General features: G+C 35.7%; 1 protein-coding gene across 3 annotated transcripts in view; it reads left to right on the top strand.

The window, feature by feature from the left end:
- Nucleotides 1-19,640, top strand: part of ZNF385D (zinc finger protein 385D) — a 411,668-nt gene that overhangs the window by 307,386 nt on the left and 84,642 nt on the right. For all 3 annotated transcript variants that reach the window (XM_030499873.1, XM_030499879.1, XM_030499886.1), the window contains one exon: nucleotides 10,811-10,921. In XM_030499873.1, coding sequence (XP_030355733.1) covers nucleotides 10,811-10,921 — 111 coding nt within the window. The remainder of the gene's footprint in view (nucleotides 1-10,810; nucleotides 10,922-19,640) is intronic.

Here is a 19,640-nt window from a genome sequence, read left to right as displayed (position 1 = left end):
AGAAACCATGTCACAATCTGCCGTGACAATGAAGTGAATTAATTCACCCTTCTTATATTGTCCTTTCAATACAGAAAAAAAAAAAAAAAAAACCCAACAAAAATAACTGAAGTAGTCCCAGAAACCGAAGGCCCCTAATCCCTCCACATTTTGTCTTTTGTAGTTATATGAATATTTATTTATGGTAGTGGACTTCTGGAAGGAGTGGAGATTGCTGTTCTAAGCCTGTTTTGAGGTATCTTGAACTTTTGGGCTAGTATTTCTATAAGCACACAAATAGCAACAAGTTTTCTTCCCTTCCTTAGTTTCATTTTGTTCTGGTTTCATCTATAAAAAGCTCAGAAGTCAGGGTCAGAATGAGACCTCCCTGGCAATACTTTTTTCTAAATTTTAATTTTGACATATCATTCAGATAAAACTTCAAATACAAAATTGCATGGAAGTGTATGCTGTTAACTTTTCATCTTTTTCAAAATGATATAAAAACATACTGAGAATTATTTAATGCACCATATTTCAGAGATGGGTAGGAAGGGATTAAAGCACTTCAAGTAGTGAATGAGCCATAACTATATTCTCCACAGCTGTTTAGTGCACTCAGGATCACACTAATGATTCAGTCAGTAAGACTAACAGGAGATTTGGAATGGCACTCAGTGGCAATCGGTAGAGAATTACTCAAAAATGTATAGTCCTAATGTGGGTACCCAGTGCAGGTATAGGCGTGTTTTTTTCATCACAAGATAATACAATTTTAGTTTTGTGCTATGAAGAAAATGTGCAATGTTTCAACTGGTGGTGGAGTTGGGTTAATAATGTAGTAATATCCATTTGTTCTAAATTATTTCTTGTCTGTCTTTTCTTACTTTCTGCATCATAAAGATCCTGAAAGGTAAATCAGGTTGATCTTAATTATGCAGTTACAAATACCTTATGAAAATGCAAGCTACCCTCTGACAACCTATTTCCCTCATCTTCCTGGGGTCTTGCTCAGCTTAGTACCAAGTTCTAATGTTGTTTGTGCATATGTAGTTCCTAGGCACAGCAAAGTTCATTTTCATTCTTATTTAAGTTCTCAAACTGTATCCAGATAATTTACTAATTTTTCTTTTCCATTTTCCAATTTCATATTTCTCTCTTAGTGGAAGTGAGTTTCCTGATAACACAGTCTCGTCCTTGTTCAAAAATTCAGGCAGGTTTTAGAGCTAATAATGTTATGGAGGAAGTAAGCAGGTTAATGTCTTCTCCTATGGACCGTTATCTATGAGCTAAGCAAAGTTAAGGTATTTTTTGCATGCAAGGAGATATAATGATCTTAGTGATTTGTATGAGGGCTATGAATATAGCTGTGCTTATTATTTACCCTCATATTTAACCGTAACCTGTTATAAAGGTATATTTAGATGCATGTGTAAACTGTAGCACTTCAGTTCCCATATGTGAAGTGTCTGGGGAACATTATTTTTCTGTGTTGACTGCTGGTGATGAAATTAACTTAAACAAAATGGCCTTTCAGTGAGGCAATATGATGACATTTGGTCACATAGTTTTATTTCCTTGAATTTTCTGAAGAAGGACAGTAGAACATTTCTTCTGAGAAGGTGGTGGTGATGTTTTACGTGCTTTTTTTTCAGCGCTGACCTAAGAAAAAAATGAAAAAAAAGGAGGAATAAAAGCACCTCTGGTCAAATAATTATACCAATAAGTATCTACACTTGCATCTGAACTGGCGGGCTTCTGCCAGATTTTGAAGATAGACACCCATTTAAAAACCAGGAGAGAAATTCAGTAATTTTCTAATTACTCTGTTGCTGTGATAAAAATATTCTGTCCCCATAACATTTTTTTTTTCCTTTCGTGAGGCGAGGAATGGATTAAATGATGCCTTGGGGTCCCTTTTAATCTCTTATTCTCTGGTTCTACAAGTATGGGTTAAGAATTGTAACTTCTCCCAGTGTTAAATCTTAACTCACTACAACAACTTTTGAAATGTTTGAAAAGTATGGATTTGATAGACAATTCTAATAGTGTCTGAAGCATATCTTGGACTTTTTCAGGTAAGAATGTGTATTTTTAAGCATTCTAATTATACTCTACACCTTAGTTCTTAATGGTTTCTTTGGAGTCACTAGAATAAAAATGGTTAATAAGAATTTTTAAAATGGGCTAAAAAAGCATAGCAGTGTGATCAGAAAAGTTGCATTTCAGAATTATTTTCCCACGCATTAAACACACACATACACAGTCACTTCTCTGAAAAACGTGTAGCAATTTGCAGAGACCGCTTTGAACTCTCGTACTTGTGAGAAATTCACTTGTAAGAGTGAATCAAGTGCCTCTCTGCCAGTTCTCTGCCTGGCACACATCCTGCTTTTATTGTTGTTGTGATTAGAGAGACTCACTATTATTAAATACCAATTATAACATTTGATCCAGTTTTCTGAAATTCATTCACATATGAATGATGTTATTGGATCATTTGTTGCATAACCTTCATTATGCCCGCAAACCTTTTGTTCCAAGCTCTTTTCTTAAGCACAAAACATCAAAATGCCCTTAGCTTTTTTTAATGTGTTCTTTTTCTCATGAGCTTATTTTTGCTTTGTTCTTGGTTGAAGCTGAGGAAACAAATGGCATTTGTGAACCTGAGGTTTTTATCTTTATTGGTATCCTTAGAGATATCTTTAGAGAGACTATAACATTTATCTCTTTTTGCTTTAAGCAATTGTTTTGCGTTTAATCATGTTTTTACCATCTGCCACTGCTCATTTAAGTGAATAGCTGAAAAGAAACAATCCACCCCTTCTTTCCACACCACTTTGGTAATACCTATTAGAAGTGGAGTGAGTAATTCTCTCACTTTCAAGGTGTTGTGTTTCATGTTAGTCTGTTCTTATGCTGCAATTGTTGTATTGAGTGTTGTCCACTGGGTAACAGCAATATGTCAAACATGCTGTATTTGATTGCTTTTTATCTTGTCTCCTTTGGAAGAATCTTTTAGGTCTGGTAGAATTTTGTGTACTCTTTGGATCAGCACTAGGGATCAGTCATGGGTTTGTAATTTGGAAGGTTATCATCTGTGGTGCTCTTGCTCTGTTTGCTGAAGAAACTGGAAAGCATGTTTTGCAAGAAGTGGGACTGAAGAAAAAGAAAGGGCGATCCCATTCCAGAAAACCAGTTGAATACACCCTGGAGAGTTCTGAGAGATACAAGAGAAGTCTCTTAAAGCAAATTTTATGGCAACTCAGACAACTTTTCGCAGACAACTTTATGTCTTGTGAGTCCAACTTGAAGTTGTAAGGCTGTGTTTAGTCTGTGTAGCACCTTCACAGATTAATCTGAAGTCAGGAGCTGTGTGGTGCTCATATGAAAGGCTATATAATAGTAAGTACTGTTAGGTATGTTAAATTGGGTAACTGGAACTAGCATACACTTTTATTCTTCATTTCTGAGAAAATACCATCCTTTATGTAATAAAGAAGTTTTGAAAATAAATCAGTTATACTTGTGAAGTACTCACATCCTGTGTCAATGAAGACGGTAGGAAAGCCAGTGAATAGGCTGAGAATTCCCATTGGGAGCAAGGTTTCAGCTTTATACGGTAAATGAGGTCTAGGGCTATTCACTGAACCCCTTGGACAAAACACAACATTGAACAGTTGCTCATTAAGTGAGTATTGTCCATCTTCTGAACAGAACAAAGCCAGAATCTGTCAGGAAAAATATGTGAACATGTTTTAAAAATGTTAATTCATAAAGGTGTCGAATTAAGGCTTACATGTTTTTAAAGGCTTGATCTGCAACCTTAATGTTCTTTTAGCACGGTGTGGTTTTGTATTTAGCATACACACACATGCATACACAGATTTGTTCCAGTTTGACAGTCCTTCATATGTTGTTTAGTGTGTTTGATTAGCATAATCACTGTGTGATTATTTCTCACTAGCTCGCATATGCAAATTCGTGTCTTTTGACTGACAACCATTATTAGACAATCAGAGTATAAGGATTTGCATAATCTCTATGTGGTTACAGTATTTGTGTGCAGTACCACTGTGAATGCAAATCCGTTTGCTCTTGACTGTTATATTCAAGCAGTTTTCCAGAAATACTGCTGCTGCCTCAGCATCTCATTGCCAAGTGGAAATATCTACAAGAACAAAAAAGAAAGCTAGAGAAATACTAGCGTCTCATCACAAAGGTGACTAGACAACTGCTAAAATTAAATAGCTCCATAAATAAAAAATATATAGATAGGTAAAGAAACAGATAAATAAAAAGATAAATCCTTACAGTCTTATGATATTTCAACAAGAAAATAAAAAGTATACTTTGGGAATTCATTCTGAAGTACTATTCAAATTACATAAACCACTTACATTGTTTGGGAAGTGACTGCAGTTTTCTTTTTGATAGATACCATTTTTTAAAAAAGAAGTAATTATTCTGTAAATATTGTACATTATTGTAGTTGTTGCAGGTATTTTATATGTATTATTTTATATTTAACTAGATTGAGTAATATTTCTGATTTATGTACGTGAAAAGCATAAGGTTAGTTCTACCCTATTTCACTGATAAGAACAGAAATGGTAGGCACTTAGAAAAGATGTGTAATGCTGAGTTCAATTCGCTGCTTAATTATTCACCATAATTACTAGGGCAATACTGAATAAATTAGCTATAAAAGGATAAACCATGCATGGTAGCACATCTAGAACATGTATTTCAACTGTTTGACATCATATTGTTCTACTTGTATGTGAAACCAAAATATTGTTGAACATTTTTTTGTGTGTGTTTAATTACGCTTACTAAGCTCTTCCCATCATTCCTTTTGAATTGTGTTCTTTGGTTATTTTGTAAGATTCTTATTCACAGATTAATGTGATGTTGGAGAAAAAAGCTGGACTGCCAGCCCTAACAATGGGACGTGTTTCTTATGGAAATACAGAATGTCAAATATACTTAGGATCAAATCACTGAGCTGTTGTTGAACTGTTCTGTTTCTGACCTGGAGACCAGTATATTAAGAATGTGTCAAGTAGATTGTCAATTATAGTCTGATATTTCTGGAAAGCATCATATCTACTATATTTGCTGCTCAGATTTTATTTTATTTTTAACATGCACAGTTAATAAATACTTTCAGCAGGTTTGAGATGGACGTGCACACACAGAAATGAACTGCAATGTGTGGCACCCAGTAGTTCCAGTACTTCCTGGAAATTGTAGACCTGTTGCATGTGCTTTGTCCAGCTTGAATGTGCAGCTGTAATAGATGCCAAGCGTCTCCAGAGAAGAAAGAGCTACCACTCAGCTTAATAGTGCCCATAATATGGGCACTCTACATTACCAATATAAGGCTGAACGTCTAGCAGCTCTCAAAAATACCAGTTTCCGCATAAGTAACAATATAACAATGTAATATAATAGATACAATATTGCTGCATCTGTACAGTTGACCAGCATGATTGCAGGTGAAATGATTGTGAATTCTTGATGCTACTGAGATCAGAGAGGAACTGCTCAGTTTTCAATTGGAAATAGTCAAATTATGCCCTGAGAAAATTTCTGGTTCAGAACGTCCCCCAACTATAAATGACAGTGGTTTTACATGATTGAGGAGCTTTCCTGTAGCTTTAGTAACTGCTTTTCTGTGTTTCTACTAGTATGTCACAATTATAATGCAATGGGCAGCTTTATGTTTGAACTGTTTGGCATTAAAGCTGCATCAATCATGCATTTTTAAAAACAGATTAAGTTCACCAGTAAGTGTAAACTGATGCAACATTTTGTTCTTTTTTGCTTGATAAGGCATTGTGTATGTGTTTGGCACAGGATTTATGCTGTTTCCAATGCTCTTATTAGTTTCAATGTTTGTTGAAACATAAGAGAATGGTTGAAAGGAGCCCACACTGAGTTATCTTTAGTTCCTATCAATTTTATAATAAAGATACTCATGTAAGTCTCAACTCATATGTAAGAATACTGATACCTTGCCTGCAAGTATAATAATATTACAGTGTACTTGTTTGACTTAATTTTTGTACTTATAATTGAATCTGTTTGTAGAAATGCAAACTCTACAGTAAGAAACCATACTCAGAATATAATTCCTTTAATGTTATTTTCATTGTAACATTGCACTGTGTTAATGTATATGAATTTTAAGAAGCCTTGAGAGGTGTTGCTAGCTTTGTCGCTAAATTCACTTACCTATTGAAGTAATGGACATCAGTCTTTTGGTAGGCAATTTTTTTGTAAATTACCACTAAAATGGTCTACAGCAATTTTTTCCTGAGAGCTTCAGTGACCTGACATGTTTTTCTGCTCATTTAGTATAGGATCTTAGTGATTTGAGTCAATCTTTTGCAGCTAATTTCTTTGGTTTTGAGGTAAAAATACTTTCTTTCTTACTTGATTGTTTTAGGCCTACCATATGTTCTGAACAGGCTCTAGGCATCCACATTATCTTCATCATTTGACTTAGGTGCTTTTACTTATAGATGTTAGTGCAATTCCATTAGTTTACTGCCAACTTTAAGCATTTGAAATGTGCATGTCATGCCCCGTGGTTTTAATACACAATTAAAAAATGCCAAAAAACCCAGACTCCCTTTGGTTTATATCCTTAAGTGATTTGAGCCTTCATGGATCAAACTTGTGATCTCTCCTTTGCTATCGGTTTGTTGTTGTTGTTGTTTTTAACTTAGGCATACTATTATGCCTCTGGGATAAGAGGTCACATAAAGAGGACGAATAAAAATTATATATATTTAACATTTTTTGAAATTTAGGAAATGCTGTGCTATAATTTTAGTTTCACCATAAAAAAGGTCTTTACCAAAAAAAAAAAAAAAAAAAAAATAAAGCTTTAGTCTGTAGAAATTATGTAAAATTTACATTTCCCAAGGATCAAATTTCTCTGTAGGTAAAATTTGCCAGGTTGAGTTCTGCATTCTGCAGGTATTTAATAGAATTTAATGAGGAGACTTGGCTACAGGAAGCCTTCAAGGACAGCAGCTATGGTGATTCTGGAAAAGTTGCCAAGGCAGGTAGGATAACATGGGCTCTCCTGTGTAATTTTGTAGGTGATTTTGTGGTAATTGTTTCATCCAGAAAAGGTCATGCAACAGCCACTCCTTTCACCTGCAGCCCACAAAATAAAGAGCTCTTTCGTGCTCTATGGCAAGCACAGGAACAAAGACGACTGTGGTCATTGGTCTGCCAAGGCTGAATTTGAAAAAAGCAAGCAAAACCAATTAAGAGTGATATGGTCAAAGCTGACAGTGGAGTAAAGGGCCAATTTCTGCCATGCCCTTGGTTTAAGTCTGCATTTTGCTGAAGTATAGTAAGCCCCTGAAGATCTTGAGAAGGAAATACAGTGCTTTGTCAAATAAAGTAAATAATATCATGTTGCCACAGATTTCAGCTTGAATAATTAAAACATAGACAGTGTTATTGCAGTTCATTTTATGTATTGAAAGCAAAAATTAACTGAATGAAATATGGAACCTTTTATGTTTATCTTCATTGCCCAAACTAACAGTTACCTTGTGGTTTGCAGTGAACTTTGAGCAATGTGCTATCCCTAGACTGACCGCAAGGAGAAGTGTGGCACAGCCTGCGTTACATAGTAAGATATCCAGTACCTAGTGCTGGATAGTAGAAAAGCAAAAGATCATAAACAACTCAAACACTGGGCAGCTCACCCTCTCTTTGTTGTAACTTACAGTGCAAACACATTGGTGATAGGAAGTAAAGGGACATTTTGCAGACCTTGGTCTTCTGCACAGCTTTGACAGCTGAATCGTAATCTTTCATATGAATTGCAAACCTCTCTGTCCTTCACTGTAAATGAGAGTAAATTAAATCAGTTGCATCTAAGTAATAAAACTCCAGTGATTGTAATATAGCACTAGTAATGAGTAAAGAGCAGAGTTTATCAAAGTTTATCATGAGAACTTTTATTTTTAAAGCAAATACCTCTTACATAAGTTGAAATGCAATTTATGTGTGTAATTAGTAACATTCAGTGAGCCTAGAAGTGCTTGGAGATTCTGTTAAGTATCTAGCCGCTTGCTGATTATCTCAGCTACATGGTATTATTTCCCTCTTTACACTCCTCTGCAATCCTTGCTCTCTATTTTCTGGCAATCAGCTGCCTCTCTTTGTTCCTCTGACTCTCAGCAGGGCTCCTCTCTGTCATCCAGGATCTATGAGATCTGAGTACTTATCATGCTGCACCTAGCTACCCTGTTACCTCTCTCAAATTTCCTGCACAAAACTTCTGGAGTTTTATCTGGTGCTTTTGGATGTTTATTTGAAATTTATGGATTGGTGGTGTTTCCCAAATTAAATTTCCAGGAAAAAATAATAATGCCAAATACTACTCCAGCATTCTGCCCTAACTTTATTAGAATCGGGGGCTGTTTTGAAGTTTAATTCTCCTTTGCAGTATCAAAGACCAATTGGCAGAGAAGAGATTCTTACTTTGAAGCAGCTTTTCTTAATCAAGTTGGAAGCTACCCAGAACACTTCTTCATTTAGAGCCACAAACACAATTCATCCAGTTCACAATAAGGCCATGTAGCTATGTATCTAGAAGTCTGCATCTTTAGAAAGGGAAGTGTGCAGATGGGTTTCTGTATCAGCAGATAAAAGAGAAAATCTGTGGACTAATTAGGAAAGAAATGCCACATTTTTCAATGAGATAAAAATAAAAGTATATACAGAATAGACCAATTGTTCTACAAATTCATGATTTTTCTCAATTATGAAAAAATTATTTGTCTCTTTTCAATATATGAGCATCGATTCCCCCAGAAATTCAACTTCATTGGGAGATAGAATTCCTACTGTGAAGGTGTGTAAATCCAACTCAAAAAACTAGTTGTTCCATTTTATGAACTATGGTGGTAATTTTCATATAACCCTCAGAGAGCTTCTTTGTTGGCTTTCTTAACTTGTGGCACTTGTGAGATAATGCAAAAGAGTTGAACATATTAACGCTAAGGCTGAACAAATACTATCTCACAGCTGTGGTTAATGTGAAGGAAAACAGTTATACCGATCAAAGAATGCACAATTTCTTGTTACGGTATGATGATTTATTCCTATATCTGAGCTTAAGGTCTCCCTAAGTATTTTAGACATACAATGGCAAAAGAAACAGTGCCTAAATTCAGCTAAATTTCTCCAAACTTCAGCAGTGAAATAGTATCAGTTAAGACCAGGACATGCATTAATGTTGAAAATTGCAGAATACACATCTGTTGGTTCTGCTGGCATAAGAAGTCCCCTCTTGAGTAGCAGAGCAGTTGAAAAAAGAAGAGCTGTTAATGTCAATTTACTTTCTTATGTAGCGGAGTTCTTTCTGGCCTATGCAATAGCATTATTGGCCTGTCAGCTTTTTCAAGATCATGTTACTGAGTAAAATGAGTGCCCTGGTACATGGTTTGATCACTGCAGAAAGTCTTACACAGCATGTTGTAGTGTTTCAAAGCTCGATATATATCATTGTTATTTTGGGGTTATGTTACAGTGGCATCCCTAGTTTCTGGATAGGGTTGGTGTTCTGTGAAATGTATGAGGTATTTTATTTTCACATCAAATTGAAGAGGATGTTCAAACTGAGTATTTCTTCCAAACCTTTCTGTAAAGCTCTGCCATTTTCATTGTTCCTTTTTTTTTTTTTTCTTTTTTTTAATCAATCTGAATTTCTTTTCAACAGGAATTAGTTTAATGACCTATTTCATATCTGACACTGAACAGCTGTCGGGTGATGAAATTTTCTGTAGTGATCTGTTCTGGATTGACTGCAGTAGAGGCTGTGACTGTCTACCATTACAGTTTCCATGAATATTTGATTACTCTAAGGAAAAGCTCTGATTCTTTATTTATCAAATAACCCTTTGCTAACAGACTAGAAAAAAGCGAATCGTGGAGACATGAGCACAGAAAAAAATATTTTTTCTTAAAACACATACAAATTATTAGATTTAAAAAATAGCTATCGAATGCTTCTTCTGAAGAAGAAATATAAGTAATTTTGACCAATGAATTTGGAGAACTTGATTTCAATCCTCCATGTAAAAAAAGTCCCTTGAGTATCTTTTCTGAAATTCTCTGCCACAATGGTACATTTCTTTTATGGCACCCTCACTTGCAGATGCTGCCAGATCAGCATTCTGGTAGAGGTTAGTTCAGAATAATAGTTTTCATGAAAGTCAAATTCATCCTTAAAGTTGAGTTTATTCAAAATAGTTTCTTCTAGTTGGCTATGAAAATTATCTTTGGAGGATTAGTATATTTCATAGGTTGTGTAGAAGTTGTTTTATGGAAAAGATTAATTTATTGGTTCCTAGGATTATTATTTTTTTTCATAATACTGAGCTATTGTGTTATTCCGGAATTATTTGTGTGTAATACTCCCTCACATTTGCATTGATCCTTTTCTTAAATTTATTTTAAATATTCTTGTTTCATTTAGTGAGTTGGCTTTTCTATGATATAAAAAACCCCCAGAAATTGGTGTTTTGATAGGTAAACTTGCTAAACATTTACATTTTTTACCTTTCTTCAATAAAAGGAGATTGGTGCATATAGAATTGAACTAAGTATATATTTCAAGATAGCTAATGACACTTTTCTTTGTTCCTTTCTGTATTACTTCTTTGCAAAACTGCAGGAAGAAGAAATACTCATTTTCAAAGTATGACATAATGCAGAATCTGAGTCTATAGATAACATAGCATACAGTGGAACAGCACAAGCTTTCATTTTTCTCTTTCTTCTCTCTTTACAGATGGACCCAATTCAAAAAGCTGTAATAAATCATACGTTTGGGGTTCCTCTTCCTCATCGAAGAAAGCAAATCATATCATGCAACATTTGCCAGCTGAGATTTAATTCTGATGTAAGTCGATCATTTTGTATCAGTTTAGAAATATGTACTTATCTTCTAGGATGTGCCGTAATTTGCATAAATTGAACCTAAATGAAACGTTGTGATTTCAGTTTGTGGCTCAGCAGATGAAAAGGCTGTAGGATGCTTCAAATAAACACAATTATTTGCTAATGTTTATACACCCGGCCAGATTTTCCCTGCGGATATATCCCTGCAAGCTCATCAACTTCCGTTGTGCTGCACAGAGTCTAAATAGGAAAATGGACTGATCCATTGCTGCCAATAAGGTTGAAATATTTGCTGGGTCCTAATTTTTCTAGAGTCCTGGTTACATTTGCCTCCCTTTCAGCCTGTAAATGTTAGAAATTATTCAGATATGCTTGTGGATCTGCCTTCCTTTTTCTATCCTTATAGCAATATCTCTGTTTAGCCAGAATTGAATTTTAATATTCCTGTCCTGCCAGTACAAGCTGTAAAAAACCCAAACTGCTCCTCCAGCAATAAAGTAGAGCAAGCTGAACTGGAGATGCTCTCTAATATACAGAGACCATCCCCTATAATTACCTAAGGAAGCTGTGCTGTGGTGCTCCTTGCGAAGGAATACCTGTTCTGTCACAGAAAGGCCTCTTAGAATTTAACTCCTTTATTTCCTTCTTCAGCATAACTATGTGTACAGACAAAACCTGACATGGTACAATATATATTCTTCTGCTACTCTAGTCTCTCCAGGAAGTTTCTTGACATAGACATTTATCTTCCCTTACCAAATGTCTTTCATTTACTACCTGTTTAACTAATATAAATATGGTAGTTACTTCTGACAGAATAAAAATGTTTGAATTTAGAGTGAGGTCTAACCCAAAACCATCCATAAGGTTACTTCCTCATGCTAGTCATATGAAGAAGTGAAAGAATTTTTGTGTGCTGCTGCTTCTTCGTAGGCATCTATGTATGGACAGATTATATCTATTTTTAGTTTATTAATTAGTTATTAAAGCCATGACTTGTCAAAAACTTAAATTGAATGTTGAAGCCTTCTTTTAAAGATTTGCTACCAGGGTATGAAAATAATGAAGCTCTCTTCATTCCCCTCGGCTTTTTATTACTTAGAAATAATTTTAACAAGATACCAGTCACAATTTCCAGACCAGTCAGCATCACGTGCTTACTTTCACTGGTGACTCCAGGTTTTCTAGTTCATGGACTGAATGGACACCAAGGAAGGGTAAGATATTCTCTGGAGCTGCTGTCCCCCTTACAGATGAAAAAAGAAGAGTCAAGTTAGGCTCTTCCATTTGGAAGCCAAATGCTAGAATTAGAACTGTAGATACTGAGCCATTCATGGGGAAGGGACGATGGAGGCTTCTGGGCCACAATGGGTCCCACTGGCTGAGCAGCCCAGCTCATCACTCACAGTTTTCAGCTTTGTCTTAGGAAAAAGCGTGTCACACTGAATCATAGTTTATAGCTGCAAGAGACATCAAACACTTCAATGTTACATACCAAAGTGGAACATCTCCTTTCAAAGAGGGTATACCATTTGTTAGTCCGGAGAAAGATCCAGACAAAAGAGAAGATGAATATGTCATTAAAATTACTTAGTCATTAGCAGATACACAACTCAGATCGATGCACAGAGTGGAAAATTTTCAAGCTGCCAGGAGATAGGCATTTTCCAGAATAAAATGTTTGAAATAATTCTACACAGAAGCAAATATCATATCAGTGGATACTGATACTTCTTACTTGGAGGATTGGTATGCTCCCATACTGTTCTTTTTCTGCTGCTCTTAAAAAGGATTCCAAAGAAGCAGTGGCCATTTTCAGAGTCATCTACGGTGTCCAAAAAATTTCAGAGGAAATCTATTCATTTAGACTGTTCACAGGAAACTCTTGGATGAAAAGCTGTTAAACAGATATTTAGTTGTCCCTTCACGCCTTCAAGTGATAGAAGTTTGAACTCCAATTTGGCAATACTATTTGGTGGAAAGTTGTTTTAACACTCCCTTCTCCCAAAGTAGATCAGTATCATTAACTTTATGGAATTGGGAGACCTTCTTGCTGAGAATCTTTCAGTTTCCACTTTTAATATTCACCTAATTTTCAAAGCAATCTCAGTGATGCTGATTGATAGAGAGATTATGATCCAAAAGCTGCCCATTGATGAACCTGGGACAATCTCTGTCCCCCTTTTCCCTACCCCACAGAGGAGATTTGTGGATATCTTTATGATGGTCTCTTCTCCTTCCAGTGCATATAGTTATTACTGCTGAAAATCACAAAGTGCTCTGCTGAGGCTTTTCAAGAAATAATAAGTAGTCAGAGTTCCACTGCAGTTTAGAAATGCTTTTCTGCCATGTGAGGGGAATAAGAAGAGCTAAGTTCCTCCTTTGCTTGGGTAATTCTGAACGTCCACCAGTTTTTGAAGCAAAAATGTGCTAAACTAAAGATTTAATGTTGATACTTAAAGGAAGGATTGCTTTGAAGAAAAAAAGCTACTAGCTATCATTTTTTTATAACTCTACTTTAGGAACAAGCACACACATTGTAATTTTTTTCTCTTATTGTTATGAAAAAGTTTAAATTTACTAAATATTCCTACCTTTCATTTTCATCATATTTTGTTTAACATGATTTAAAACTGTAACAACAATAAATAGATTTTCTGTTTAGAAACCTAAGGCTTTGTGGCTGCTCTACCAATATGTCTTTATTTTTAGATGCTGGAGATAGGATTTATCCAAGAGTAATGAATAGAAATTCCATTTACCTGCTGCACGACAGTATTATGAAAATGTTTACAATAAAACTGGTCTGTGAGATCTTTCATTTTTGCAGAGAATACAGAATTTTCTCCCCTCTGATACAGATTTCTTTCAGGGCAGAAGAGCTTTTTTTCTGGTTACATGGTATCAAAATTACATTTCAAAGAAAAATGAGAAAACGCAGTGCATAGTCTAAAATCGTTTAGCTTCTTTCTGAAGGAGTTATCTATAAATCTTCATGACAGCTGTGTGTTCAGTATTTCTTTTTAAAATAAATCTTCTCATACAAGGGAAGAGAGGAATGAGCAAGTAACCAACGCCTCTCCATGCTGAGAAAAAACATTAGAACAGCAGAAGTAGGTTCTGTGGAGTCCATTTCAAGCAGTGATTTATATTTCTTTTTTTTTTTTTTTCATTGAAAGAGATCTATTTATAACATTTACATTCACATTGTGCATTCAATACAGGGCAAAGCATTTAGGTATGTACTTAGCTGCAAGTGTGCATGTTGCCACTTAGATTTTGGCAGCTGCTGAGAGCTATTGCACCAGTTCAGAACTGTTAAATTTATACTTTGTAGTAAACATTAAACATCTGCTAAAAGCACCCTGTAAAATGAAGTCCAGCTGACTTCAGTAGGACATTTCATATGCCTACAGGTAGCAGTAGGAGTAAATTATATGCTATAATGCACGATCACTAAAACAAACAAACCCCAAACAAGAAACCCAAACAACCCCATGGCTTGGAAACAAATTTTACTCATTTTTTTATCACCTGTCTAGACTATTTGATCTTCCTTTGCTCACGTTTCTAATTTCATTATTTGATAAGGGTAGTGACAATCTCTGTTAACAAGGTCAATTCTTGCAAAGGGATTCTCTCTCTTCCCTCTTGTTTAATGCAGATGGCTGAATGATAATCCATCTTGCCTTTAGAGGAAGGTTGAGCAGCATTTTTAGGTACTCACAGGATTTGAATTCCATTATGATACACTGTAAAAATGTTTCTAGATATATTAGCCAGAAATTATTGTTTCACTTAAATAGCAACACTAGTAATATCCGCCTGAAAATCATGAGCTGAATGCTGATTGTGGAGTCCTTATTTGTTGTTTTTTCACCTTGTTTTTCTCCATCTCTATAAAGCAAGGGCACTGCTGGATCGATGTATAGTTCAAGTGTATGAAGTTATCAGGATTCAAAAAGTGCTGTTCCAGTAAAAGAATAGCATAAGGATATATCGATCTGAAGTATTTACCATGGTTCTAGCTTTCATGGGGAAATAAGCAGGACCAGAGGACTTGTATCCTATTTAGATTATGCTTGGTATCTGGAACAAATGTTTTAGGCATCAATTTGTGAGCACCTAGGGGATAGTAAGGTGGCAAGAAACAGGCAACATGAATTTGTCAAGAACAAATCATGCCAAACCAATCTAATTTTCTCCTTAGACAGGGTAATTGGTCTAATGGATAATAGAGAATAAATAGATGTGATATATTTTGACTTTAATAAGGGTTGATACAGTCCTGTGTGACAGTCAGGTAAGTAAGGGAATATGGTCCAGGTGAAATTATTAAAAGTTGGTTGCACAACAAATTGAAAAACTGTACTGAGAGTAGTTGCCGATGGTTTCCTGTCAAAACAAAAGATCACTACAAGTCAGTATCCGCAGGAGTCTGTTCTGTGCTTGCTGCTGTTCTAAATTTTCATTAGCAATGTGCTTGATGGACTAGAAAGTATGTATACCAGGGTTGTGGATGACGCCTATATGGAGGGCGGCAGCACTTGGTGGAAGATGTCAAGTTCAGGACTGCAGTCCAAAATTATCTTCACCAAATGGAGAATATAGTCTGGAATCCCAACAAGTGCAGTAAATAAAAGCACAAGTGATTGTGCTTAGACTGGAAAAATAAAATGTACAAGTAGTAAAATGAGAAATGTCTTGCTTAAGGGCCAAAAAGGAATTATAGTGAATCACAGTCCAGATACACATTAACAATTGCTAATGGGGAAAGAAAAGAAAAATAAAACCACGCACATAATCCTATGATTTTTTTTTTTTTTCCCCCCAAGGTGTGTTGGATTTATCAATAGACAGGTAAGTATTCCACAGTATTTGAAATTGGCAATGCCTCAGGTGAAGAATTATTTACAGCAATGGTCATCACACTTTAACAAAAGCAGTTAGTTGCACAATTTAGAAGACATCCACTGGTATGACAAGATGTGAATTCGGCTAGGGAAAGTAGAAAGAACTGAGTAGATGTACAGTGGAAAAGAGAAGAGAAATATAGTAGATTTTACAGTATATGAAAGGGAGTTAGTAAGAGAACAGTGAACAATAGATCTGTGTTCCTTGGTTTTGATAGAAGAATAAATCTGATTAATTCTTCATATTAATTTGATTCAGGATTCTTTTTTTGATGGAATATTTGGTGAAACAGTTCTAGCTGTAATAGTAGTGTTGGAAGGAAACATATAAAGGACAGTTGCCAACAGAGGGTCTTAAATTAGATACCTGTTTCTGAGGATGGAAAGGCAACACAAAGCACAGTCCCTGAGCTGAGAGATTACATGACCTACTGCTCAACTAAATTACAAATCTGGTAAATCTGTGGTTTGGAAGACATTTCATTTCTTGTCTGTGCCAGGTGATGGTCACACCTGGCCTGCAGCTTCTGTTAGCAGAGAGAACTTTCAAAAGTTGGTCCATTAAGAACCAGGAGAGGCTGATTCAGCTGCCTGCTTGAAGTTATTTAGTATTTGACCATTCTGTTTTCAAATCTGTTGTTTTTCAACTTTCAGAGATATGCTTAAATGGTGTTTGAAGCACTGTATGTTATTTGCCTCAATCACAGTTTTGTGTGTGGCTATAAGCACATGTTCTTATTCTTTGCATGTTTTGTTGTGCCTCCAATTATGGGTTAGATTTGGATTTCCAATTAACCTTTAGATTTAGAACCCTGCTTTGGTATAAACCCAACAATTTCTGCTTCAATTATAATTCACAGCTTTCTTAATCAAAGTCACTTATTGCAGGTATTGCCATCAAGCACATTTATCTATTATCTTTGGGCAATTTTACTTTTGGTGTTTCCAAACCAATGCATCTATGTTCTGTGAAGTTATCAGCCTGATTCTTTAAGGAGATTCTCTTGTGCAAACATTTACAGAAGCTCAGCATCCCCTTAAATTCAGCCTTCTCTATGAGGCTGTAGTATTAATTATTAATTGCCATATTTGTACCTCACCAAGAATAAAACTTTGCCCAGGATTAGCTTACTTTTATATATATGTATGAAAAATTATTTTCATATATATGATTTATGTAGTTATATATCTCCATTTTATACATATATACACACACACACGCATGCACGCTACTTCTTTCTGATAATGCACCATCTTTCCTGTACTATGGAGTTCAGTGTAAGGAGAAACAAATTCTGATTTCAGTTGTGGAACTGCACATGCCATTCATTTGAGATCAGAATGTGAGTTAGGATGGAAATTCACTCATAGGTCTACACTTTTACAAAGATACTGGTTTACAGTATTCACTGGAAAAAATAGCAAGTAATCACAGAAAGTGATTAGTGTAGAGATTTCCATGAGATATGTGGCATTTGTCTCAAAACATTACGGAAACCCTAAAGAATGGCTAACAAAATAATTAAAGATCTGTGATTCTTTTTTTTTTTTTTTTTTGGCATTCCAAAAGTCTAATCAAATAGCACACAATATTTTGCATTTACATTGCATACATGACAAATTTGAAAACAACCTAGTATTTTTTTTTTCCCCAGTTGGATATTCAGTGGAGTGTTTTTATAGACCTAGCTTGCACATTTCAGAAGCATTGCCTCCTATTTCCTAGACTACAGTTTTAAAGGCTGCAATATGAATTGCAGCCAGGTCTTGTGAAGGTTTGGTCTTTCCCATACAAGAGAATTCAAACTTGGTTGTGAATAACCTTTTTTCATGTAGGAAATAAGTAACTTAATATACAAATTACAAAATCAAGAATACTCTGTTGAACACGGTCACAAATTTTCATGGAACAGGTAGTTTCTTAAAGCTTCTATTAAGCATTTTTAAAATGCTTAATAAAAAGTATGAATAGTTTCCTTTTGTTATATATTTTTCCCATAATTTTCACCTTCTATGCAGTACTTTTATGCACTGATACTACCTAGAAGCAGATATTATTCATATCTGACACAGCACCCTGTTGTTTAGCTTCAGAGTACTTTTGGAGATGTTGAAACAAGTCCCCTGACTGATAGCCTAAGGATTTGAATATTTCCTTGCCTCTTAAGCATTGCCTACAAACTAAGTGTTTTGGGTGATCCTAAGTGGTCTCTCAGTGGTTCACAAGCTATGGAGCTCTCTGCACAAACTCTTCATTAATCCTTGTACCTATCTCCTCTCTTGTTGTGCAAGTAATCTATTCTGTCTTGAAAACCTGTACTGTTGCAGAACCTGGACCAGCCCACAGGCTGTATCAGGCTCACAGAGGCAGTCACTGAGGACAAAAAGGCAGTAGGAAAGAAAGAAAGTTTCAAGGTTTTTGAACTTTAAGAAAGCATGCTCTTAATGTCAGCAGATTACTCAGTCTGTTGCTGGTGGGGAGAGATGGAGTGCCTTAGTGTCTTCTATATTCATACTGCAAGACTTTCCTCTGTAATTCACTCTTCATCCACATTCAGCACTGGTTTTTGGAAAAAGAGTTTCTAAATCGAGTGTTGGAACAGTCTTCCCAGGGAAGTGGTGGAGTCACCATCCCTGGGGGTATTTAAAAGACATGTAGATGTGGCACTGAGGGACATGGATTAGTGGTGGACTTGGCAGTGCTAGGTCAGTGGTTGGACTCGATGAGGTCTTTTCCAACCCAAATGATTCTATTCTATAAATTCAGGAGAAAATAGTAGCTTTCAGCTACCTGGTCCCTGCACAAGCACAGGTTATAGAGAAATGTCCAATATGTATGTCAACTGAACATCAGAATCAGTATAGGAACATGATTTTAGAGAGATTGACATTCAACTGATCAGCAGCTGCTGCTGTATTAGGATTTAAAGATTATGTAAACCAGATTTTTTTATTCACCTTTGTCAACGCTTGTTTCCTACCTCTGCTCATCCTACTAGGTTGTTTTATTTTCAAAGCGTTCACTTTTTTTTGATAAAACAAGTCAATTGTGCAGAAGGTTTTGATGTCTCTTGAAAATTAGTTGTTTGCTAGAAATGATCTGTGAATAGGCAATGACTGTCTCTGACAGTCTTGTTTGTAATTTGCAGAAGATTAATGACCAGTATTCTGACTGTGGAATGCAGAGACGAATTGGTTTAAAAGGTTTCTGCTTTTGGCACCAAAGTGAATGGTTACAGTTTTTGCCCTTTTGTGGCCGACTTTTAACTTCTGCTTGAGTGTAGATGATCTCAGAACTGCAAAGAGCAGAAGAGGGAAAGGCAGAGGTGAGAGTAGTTAAATAGAGCAAAAGTCGGAAATAAAAGCAACCTCCCTCCTGTGTTTGAATACATCCATGCTTATTACTATTAGAAATTTTCCTTCTCTCAGAAATTATTACATTAGAATATAAGAATGTACCAGAAAACATTTTACTGGGGAGCGGGAAACAAACCTAAATGATCCGATAGGCCCTAGATTTTCCAAAATCTGCTGTCAGTGTCAGGAGAGTGCTTAATGTGGATTATCTGTCACTTACCAGGATGACTTCCAGGCAAATTACAAATATATTTCAGTGGTTGTAATGAATTGGGTCCTGTAGCTGCATTCTTTGGGTTACAATAGTGTCAAAAAGTTTTCGTGCCTGGAGGAGGGTGGAGGAACACGAGAATTAAATTCAAATGCTAGAGGTGGGCAGGTAGCGGTTAATTTCTTTGGTAGTGGAATTTCTTTGAAGTGTTTGGCTGGAATTAGGGGAATGAAGACAAT

Source organism: Strigops habroptila, chromosome 1 (assembly GCF_004027225.2).
Source record: "Strigops habroptila isolate Jane chromosome 1, bStrHab1.2.pri, whole genome shotgun sequence".
Lineage (NCBI taxonomy): Eukaryota > Metazoa > Chordata > Aves > Psittaciformes > Psittacidae > Strigops > Strigops habroptila.
This window is presented reverse-complemented; position numbering and strand designations above follow the sequence as displayed.